General features: G+C 37.5%; 1 protein-coding gene across 2 annotated transcripts; it reads left to right on the forward strand.

The window, feature by feature from the left end:
• Positions 1-3134: 3134 nt before the first annotated feature.
• LOC306847153 (CCN family member 2-like) lies at positions 3135-9037 on the forward strand. 2 transcript variants are annotated; one of them, XM_079380953.1, is made up of 5 exons: positions 3135-3278; positions 4195-4411; positions 4565-4828; positions 5528-5739; positions 7371-9037. In XM_079380953.1, exons 1-5 carry the CDS (start codon positions 3222-3224, stop codon positions 7674-7676), a joined length of 1056 nt encoding a protein of 351 aa, XP_079237079.1. In that variant the 5' UTR covers positions 3135-3221; the 3' UTR covers positions 7677-9037. The 2 variants fall into 2 exon arrangements, with proteins under 2 accessions (XP_079237079.1, XP_079237080.1); XM_079380954.1 differs by having other exon boundaries at positions 4565-4816.
• Positions 9038-9521: the final 484 nt, after the last annotated feature.

Here is a 9521-nt window from a genome sequence, read left to right on the forward strand (position 1 = left end):
GTCATTTATGACAATTATGATTCAACCAGAACATCTCGTTCCATGTGTCATAATGTACGTTATTACACCAATTCTACGTCACTGCACATGTGAATTGCACCACTGACTAGTTTCAGTTGTCAATGTGATCAAGTGTTTACATTTCCTGTTGAACAGATTAGAAAACTACAATCCGAATAAAATTTCAATCGGATTTCAAAATTCATTACGTGGTTACATCCCAACTAATGATTTTAAAAGTTATATAAATGTTCGGACACAGTTTTCTAAAAGTAATGTTTATGGAATATTTTTATAACGTCATTAATATTTGATATGCATTTTCATAATGTTGAGAAAACATTCTGAGATCAGCATTATCGGAATGTCTGTATGATCATAATGAGATTTTTACCTTCTTACAATATTTAAAATAAACTTTTAAAATTACAATGAGAAACTACAAATTTTAACATTCTTACAATATTAAAAATAAACATTCAAATAACATTATATTTGGGTGAAATAAAGTTAGCAGTGTGTTCTAAAAAAAACTTTTTTGTAACCTTTAAAAGGGTCGTGAACTGAGAAACCAAAATTCCCCTGATCTTTTGACATATCTAATATACAAAAACATCCTGTACGTTTCAAAACTTTATCGTTAGTCTAAAAACAGCTTAAATTGAAGCCTATCTGCCAAAATGACAGCTTGTGGAACATGCTACTCTGATGTAATAGTGCAGCTAAAAACGCCTCCGCAGAAGATGATCAACACCTGCTTCTACATCACTGCCTGTTTAGCCCCGCCCACTGATTTGCGCCTGTAGTGTAATGACAAGAGACAAATTCAGGTCTACGCAGAAACCAAACAATAAATATGTTGTGCAGTGCCAAGTTGTGGAAAAACACAGTCTTTGTATTGCCTTCCTTCTGATCCCAGTGTTAGGAAAGACTGAATGAACTGTAATATAATGCAGATCCAGACCGCATCAGTTAGAACATTGTCCTTTGTTTACTTAATATTACCACGGATTTGTTTACAAACAAGGCATGATTCGACGCAGGACTTTCCGAAAGATTAAAACTAAAAGATGATGCAGTTTTTATTACGTGGTCACTATTGCTTTGTCTGTTATTACAGATCGTTTGATATGTACTCAGTATTTTAATAATATTCTAATCACGACTAGAAAACTGGAAATTTCAACATTTCAAAACAATATTCCCACAACGTTTTTACAACCTAAATTTGTTACCTGCGATGTGATTTCTTTATTCAGACTGGGTTACTAGTCCGATTACAAGGGTCCATATAAACAGAGCTGCTGTCACCATGAAGAATAGAATAAGATTGTGGGATTTGACATATGGCACAGGCCTTTCTTAATTTGATATAATGTGTGTGTGTGCTTGTGTGTGTATATGTGTAAATATAGCCCTTAAAGTTTGCTGATCTAATATAAAATATCACTCATCAGTCTATGGAAGGATTTCATAATCACTGGGCTCATAGCAACAGAGCCTCACTCAACATCTTGGTGACACTTAAAGTGAGTCCCGTCCCGCTATAGCCTGAAGCTGGCAGAAGACTGAACACACCAGATGCAGACGCGACAGACTGAGAGAGCGAGTCCAGTTAGGAGTGTGTCCCGCAGCAACAGAGTCATGGCAACTCCACAGTCTCACAGCTTGAGGATATTTACGGCACTCCTTAGTTACGGCTCTGTTTTGAACTTATGTACATGTTTCATGGCCATACCGGAGTATCCCGTTGCCAAAGCACAATCCCCAACCCGCCACTCTGTAGGAGAGGAGAGAGACCACGGCGCGCTGCCTGCTGTTACATTCCTGCACCTCAAGTTCCCCAACCCTGAGAAATAAAATTCCCATGAAAACAAGGGAGCCTGTAGCAGGCCACAGCACGATAAAGCTCTGTTTGCAGCAGATATCCAGTGGGCCGCACGTGCAAAACTTTTAGCAGCCTGGAAAAAGCAAACATTGTTGAAAAGCTTTAACACACTGTCAAACAGAGAGACATGTTCTGAGGTTGTTTTGTGCTAAATTTGTTTAACTAGCAAGACTTTTGAACAATTCTAGTATTAGAGGTGCATTCAGTAATTTGGTGCTCATTTAAACAGTTGTAGACAGTAAGAAATAAACAGTGTTTTGTGAAGATTCACATGTGACTTCACTCAAAATAGTTCAAATAATATAAAAATGGTTGCTTCCTCGGTGTGCTTCGCAATGTTAAAACACAAATATCTGAGAAGGGGTTTCAAGGTGCATGTTTTTAAAATCCTTGTGAATATTTATCCTTGTAAACTACAAAAATGCAAATTTGCGAAAATGGTGACGTCATGTGAATGAAACACGTCATGTTTCTTTACAAAGTGACATCGCCAAATACTGGCTTGAACCTCTTACTGTTATTGAGTACATTTTGTCTCGCATACAAAACCTCAGGAGAGTGACATGCTTCAGGAAATAGCTGCAAGGAGGGAAAAAATCAACATTGTCATTCTACCACGTTGCTTTTCTCTGCACCTGACACAGACGGATTTCATGAGCTTGTTTTGGATTTCCACTAAACACAACTTCACACTGTCCTCTTTGTTATTTAGTCTCAGCAAATATTAAATTGCGGGCCGTGTCATATCCTCTGCCCTGCAGGCCTGTCTGGCATGACATCATGTGGTGGGAAATAATTTTGTAACAAAACAGCCTGTGTGTATCAGTTTTGTTTATGCTGTTAAATGCAACGCCAGTCCAAACATGAAGTGTGCATGCAAAGTTTCACACATCACTTGTATGACGTCTAAAATGCTTGTATGCATTCCAACGGTATCTGATAAACCTTCTAAACTATGGTCTGCCAAAGCATCCTGAACCATCCCGATAGACTGGCCCACATTAATATTCAGATAAACAGCAGTCAAACCATGTGCAGAAACCAGACTTTTTCCCATGTGCACGCTCTGGAATTTGTGGTATGATTAATTGAAAGGCATCTCTTGCGTTTTCAAACATTATGGAAAACCATCTGGAATTGAAATATTTTCACCCCTCTGGGTCGCGTGGCATGGCTTGACTCCGGTGGGCTACACCCCATTCTGCTAGTATTTAAAGAGGGGCTCTCTGCTCTCCACTCCACTACAGTCCTGAAGTCTGACAGCGATCACACACAACAGAGAGCCAAAACAAACCTGTGGAGTGTGCGCTTCTGTAGGGAACTCTTGGAGGAAATGGCTGGAACAGTATTCACCAGATCATGCATCGTTCTCTGCTTGCTTATACATATGGTGAGTGAACACAGCAGTGATGCTACAAAATAAATAAAGCTCTCTTGTGCAGAATTGATTATGTAAATGAATGATGAGTTATTTTACCATTTGAAATGACTTATAACATATTGTAATTAAACAAATTAGTGTGCTACTGTTTGCAGGGTGAGTTGGTTAGTCATAAGTGTAAGTTCAGGTAATTGGTCTGTAATTAAGTGCATTCTTAAAAAAGTTTGGCCATAATAACCTTTAATGTGACTGTTATGTCACTACTGGTTTGTGTTTGCGTGTGATTTTGTGATGCTGAGAACAGTGATCTCAATCCAATCTGTTTGACTGCTAAGCCTCAAGTCTACCATTTGAATGACTATATTCTACATATTTGAATATATATATATATATATACCTAATATTTCTATATAATGTGAACATAACATTATTTTTAAAAATGTTATTTTCAGTGTACACTGTAAAAAAAGATTTTTCGAAGAAATATATAAAACAAAGATCACTGGAGTACATTTTACAAGAAAATACTATTTAAGTTTTTCTACATCACATTATCATGTTTAATTCACTGATACTAATTGTTTGTGAAATATACTAACGATTTCTGTGAAAAAAAAATTGAGCCTACACCAATTGTTTTCAGAGTAGCATAACTTTTTGAATCTTTCATATTTTTCTACACCTATCATTATTTTAAACATGCTTTATGCGTTATGTTAGTGTAATTCCAAAACATCACTTTCCACGTTACAGATCTACATCTGCAATGCATATTATCTCCACCTTGTGGCCATCAAGAGTATTGCATATTAATTTGTCACAGACATTACTGAATAATCTTTGGAGTTGATAAAATGATTATTACCACAGATTTATGAGAGAACGCTTCTGTTGCATCCCTAACATTGTGCCATGTTCTGTGCAGGCGCTGTGTCAGGACTGCTCTCAGCCCTGTGACTGCCCGGCTGAGAGCCCTTTGTGTCCTGTAGGCACCAGTCTAGTGCTGGACGGCTGCAGCTGCTGTAAAGTGTGTGCCCGACAGGCAGGAGAGCCCTGCTCTCTTCTGGAGCCATGTGACCATCATAAGGACCTGCATTGTGACTATGGTGTGCTGAGTGACACTGAGACAGGCACATGCATGGGTGAGTGTAATGTTGAGTTTTGGAAAGCTATTGAGTGTTATGTAAAGAGGAGAGAATTCAAATGTTTTGGATGTATTGCACTACACTTTTTGTCCACAAGTAGGAGCCTTTTATTGTTAGGAAGTTGTCTTAAGGCTGTTGCATGTGTTGCAGCTCAAGAGGGTCAGATGTGTGACCTGGGCGGTGTGATTTACCGCAGTGGTGAGACGTTTCAGCCCAGCTGCAAACATCACTGTGTCTGCATGAATGGGGAGATTGGCTGTGTGCCGACCTGTGCCAGCAACATACGGCTGCCCTCTCCTGACTGTCTCTACCCAAGACGCGTCCAGATCCCTGGCAAATGCTGCGAGGAGTGGGTGTGCGACCAGATCCCACAGGAAGACACCTTCCAGTCAGCAATGGCTGGTAGGTCAATCGGCAAGTCAACTTTTCTTTCATTTTGGTTCACTATGCTGAAACAGCTGGCCTTTTTCAAAATCACCCAATCTCTTAAAAGTACACTCATTGGGCCTAAGGGAGAAGGGGAGCACCAATACATTAAATATGTGTCCCTGGACCACAAAACCATTCATAAGGGTCATAAAAAAAAAAAAAAAAAAAAAAGAGAGCTTTCACAAATAAGCTTTCAATTGATGTATGGTTTGTTATGATAGGACAATATTTGGCTGAGATACAACTATTTGAAAATATGGAATCTGAGGGTGTAAAAAAATCTAAATATTGAGAAAATCACTTTTAAAGTTGTCCAAATGAAGTTCTTAGCAATGCATATTACCACTCAACAATAAAATTTTGATATATTTACGGTAGGAAATTTACTAAATATCTTCATGGAACATGTTCTTTACTTAATATCCTAATGATTTTTGGCAGAAAGAAAAATTTATAATTTTGATCCATATAACGTATTGTTGGCTATTGCTACAAATATACCTGTGCCGTGCTACTTATGGCTGGTTTTGTGGTGCAGGGTCACATATGCTGAAATATGAACACTGTGAATTTCAAAATTTTACTAAACTCATTTTACTAGCCGCACTGCATGGCAATAATATGCTTTCCAAGTTCTTGTGATCATCAGTGCATGTATTTAACATACACTCCCTCTTCTTTCAGCATATAGAGAACTATCCGGTCAGGATGTCCAGCCTGAGAGCGCAAGGGACAACTGCATCGTTCAGACCACTGACTGGAGCGAATGCTCTGCAACCTGTGGCATGGGGGTGTCCTCTCGTGTAACCAACGACAATGAGCAATGCCAGCTGGAGCGGCAGACTCGCATGTGCATGATCCGCCCCTGCAATGCAGTGCTGGAAAAGGACATCAAGGTAGGAGAGCATTAAATTAAACAAAACATACACTGGCTGCTCTGCTCTGGCTTGCGGACAGACTGTGTGACGTAAATGACATCTTGAGCACTGATAATTCGAGCACTCAAAAACAAAAGGTCCTCTGTGTAGTGCGTGTACACCCACTGCGTCAGTCCACATTCACAGTCAACTGAGTATGCTTGTAAAAAGGTTAGCACACTTAAGAGTGTGTTAGATGGAACATGGAAAATTAAGTATACCCTGGTCTTAAGGCCAGAAACTACAGAGCCCTGAAGATGACATGCAAAAAAAATAGAAATCGTGGCCACGGATTAAGAATTTATTTCCATGTATTCATTTGTTCCCTTGTTTTAGGTAAATCATGGCCACGTTGCACTACTTTGTTTACTTGTTTTAATTGAGTTGAATTGTGTCACATGGGAACAAATTAGTAAATAATGGGAATGAATTAGCACAACATGGCCACAGTTTACCTAAAATAAGAGAACTAATTAATTCATCTTCGAAACAAATTCTTTATTCCCGATTTGTATTTATTTATTTATTGTCTACGTCATGTGCAGGGCTCCATACAAAACATACTCTACGCAAGTATTTTGAATGTGATTGCGTACTAAAATTGCCGTCCATAATGTGACGCAAGTATGCATTTTCTGTATTGTTGCATGGTGCAGTATAGCAGCCATTAGTGTAAAATCTGTTGTGCTACCAGTTCATGTGAACTTCTGTAGAAAATCTGAGCAGTTTAGTTAAGCATGCTAAAGGTATGAGTCCACCTTGTCGAGTCTTGAGTCAAGTCCTAATTTTTAACCAGTTGAGTTTGAGTGGGAGATATTTATTGACGTCTTTTTATTTTTATTTTATGTTGTTACTTATTTTATATTTGTCTGATTCCATGTCCCCCAACTAATTAGTTAATCAAGTTATTTAAACTATCACCACGTTTATAGCTATTTAATGGTACAGACTTTTGAAAGTAAAGCAGAAAGTTTACCTCCCATGTCCATGTTTCGTACCAATTCACAATAGTTGTTGTCAGATTTCATTGGTGATTTCAAATATGAAATTTAATTGTATGCTTGGCAAACAGTTTTGGAGAATTAGATTTTTCTTCATTCAAAGAGATAGGAGCTGCACTTGCATGCCCAAGAGGCGTTTCAAAGATGGCCGCCGAGTGACATGACTTGCCTTAAAGGGACTTTGATAAAAACGCATGTATAATGGGACCATATGCACACAGGGTATGTTTACACGACAATGATTGTACTAAAAACTGAAAAGCTTTCCTTTGCATTTTTTAAAAGTTTCAAGTACAGATGACAACATTGTCAAAATGATCTTGGTTCACACAGAAAAATGCTGAATTATGCATGCCAGGCCAGTAGTTGGCGATGTCGCCATTTTCACAAATTCACATTTTTGTAGTTTTCAAAACTTGCATTTTAAAACCAGTTTTTAAAAGTTAGTTATATTTTTTTGACCACCAAAACAGCATTGTCACATCCAAAACGCATAAAATGTTTTCCCTTTTTTGTTTAAAGTGGTGTTGAGTTTGCTTTTGGCCTTTTTTCAGTAAAGCCATCACAAACCATCTTAAATATTAATAGCCCACCTCTTCCTCTTTACAGAGAGGGAAGAAGTGTGTGAGGACCCCAAAGAGCCAGCGCGGGATGCGTTTCGAACTGTCCGGATGCCAGAGCGTCAGGCTGTATAAGCCGAAGTTCTGCGGGGTGTGTACAGACGGCCGCTGCTGCACGCCTCACACCACCGTCACGGCCGAGGTGGAGTTCCGCTGTCCCGAGGGAGACTCCTTCAGGAAGAAGATGATGTTCATTAAGACCTGCTCCTGTCATCACGATTGCCCCCGGGAGAACGATATCTTCCTCGCCTCAAACTCACGGAGAATGATCGGGGACTATGATAATGACATGTGAGGAGCTGTCTGGTGTAACACACACACACTGACGATCAAGCACATGTGCACATGAGGCAGCTCCGTGTATTACTGGACCCTGAAATTCTCACGTCTCGCGAGCAGAAAAAAACCCTGAGAATGTTTGACATGAAGTGGGCATCGATAATGGCCCCGCAAACTTTTCTTCTCTCGTTTTGTATTTTGTGAAGCTCTGAAGTCATCTGGCTGTTTGACTGGTCCTGCTATAGCAGACCTAAAGCACTGAGAACTTTGTGTTAGAAAGATAGTTCACTCAAAAATGACATTTCTGTCATCATTCACTCAACCTCATGTTTTTTTAAACCTATAAACTCTTCAGAGCACAAAAAGAGTTTTTGAAGAATCTCGATGCAGCTCTTTTCCATACAATGAAAATTCATAGTCACCATATCTTTAAAGCTCACCACAGAACTAAAAAAGCAAGGACCACAATGGAAATACGTTACTGTAACTTTATTGTGTTATCCTTGACAATGTAACAGTGAATTACTACTTTTTTTGTGTCAAATAAACTCAACTCAACTCAACTAAAACCAAAATATAGTCCATACAAGTGTTTCACTATTTTCCAAATTCTGAAGCCATGATGTAATTTGGCATAAGGAGCAGACTGACATTTAAATCGATCACTATACAATGTCATTGAGTAGAAAAAGCTGCATGACGTTTCTTAAAACAAAATCTCCTTTTGTTCCATGGGTTTGGAATAGTGTGGGTTTAAATAATTACATATTTTAATGATTTTTGTAGTTATTTTTGGGTAAACTATTACTTTAAGACATTGTGGACATTCATATAATGAGTTAATTTCTAGAACGTTTTCCTCAATACAGGAATAGACTGAAATGACAATAATGTAATCATACACTTGATATGTATTTTTATTTTTTTTTCGTTTAATTGGGTTTTCACTATTTACGTTTACTTTTTACCTTACAACAAGGAATAATATTTATCAACTGACCTTAATAACTTTTAATATTTGTATCTAATTGAACCCAATCTGTTAAGTATGAAAATCACTAATGAGTCCAAAAGTATTTTGGGAAGAAAACACTCCAACAAATGAGGCTCAGATAATGAGATACTGCCTATGATGTTTACTGTTATTTAATAGGAAATGAATCCTTGGAACCAAACAATGACGAATACACCTTGTGTAAATACTGTAAGAAGACCGTGTACAGATCGTACTAATTTATGTAACTGTCGTTTAACTCTTAAATGTAGTTTTGTATGTGTACTGTATTACTCTGTGTTCATTGTAATCACCTGGCAATGATACTAGCGAGTTCTTTTCTGACGCACTTTTATTTTCCAATAAAGAAATTATATTTTTATATATATTCTGTGGATTCTTGATTTTTAAAGTCACTTAAAATGGCAACAATAAAAGGCAACTGCACATTTAATATGATTAATACACAGGTCTACAGAGGTAAAAGTGCTCTACTCAAAATACACGATAAGCTCACAATGAAAACATTCTTATGTTCTTAGCTGTTATATAAAAAAAGCAACCTTAAAGTATGTTAAAATAATTGTAGTTAAATGAATAGCTGGAAATTATATTTAATATAACTATTAATACAATTGATTTTACTAACGTTTTCACCAAAATAATCAAATCAGAAATTTGTTTTTGTAATAAATTCTGAAGTTTTGCCAACATTAGATGAAGAAGAATTAGCAGGAATTATAATCATTATACCGTCTATATTTTCATTCTGCATCTATATGAAGTGTTTAAAAAATATATTAAGAAGCAACAATTCTCACCAAAAGATTTTGATTATTAGAGTAATGTTTTACTTTTTGAGTTTGT

This window comes from Barbus barbus (assembly GCF_936440315.1).
Source record: "Barbus barbus genome assembly, chromosome: 27".
Lineage (NCBI taxonomy): Eukaryota > Metazoa > Chordata > Actinopteri > Cypriniformes > Cyprinidae > Barbus > Barbus barbus.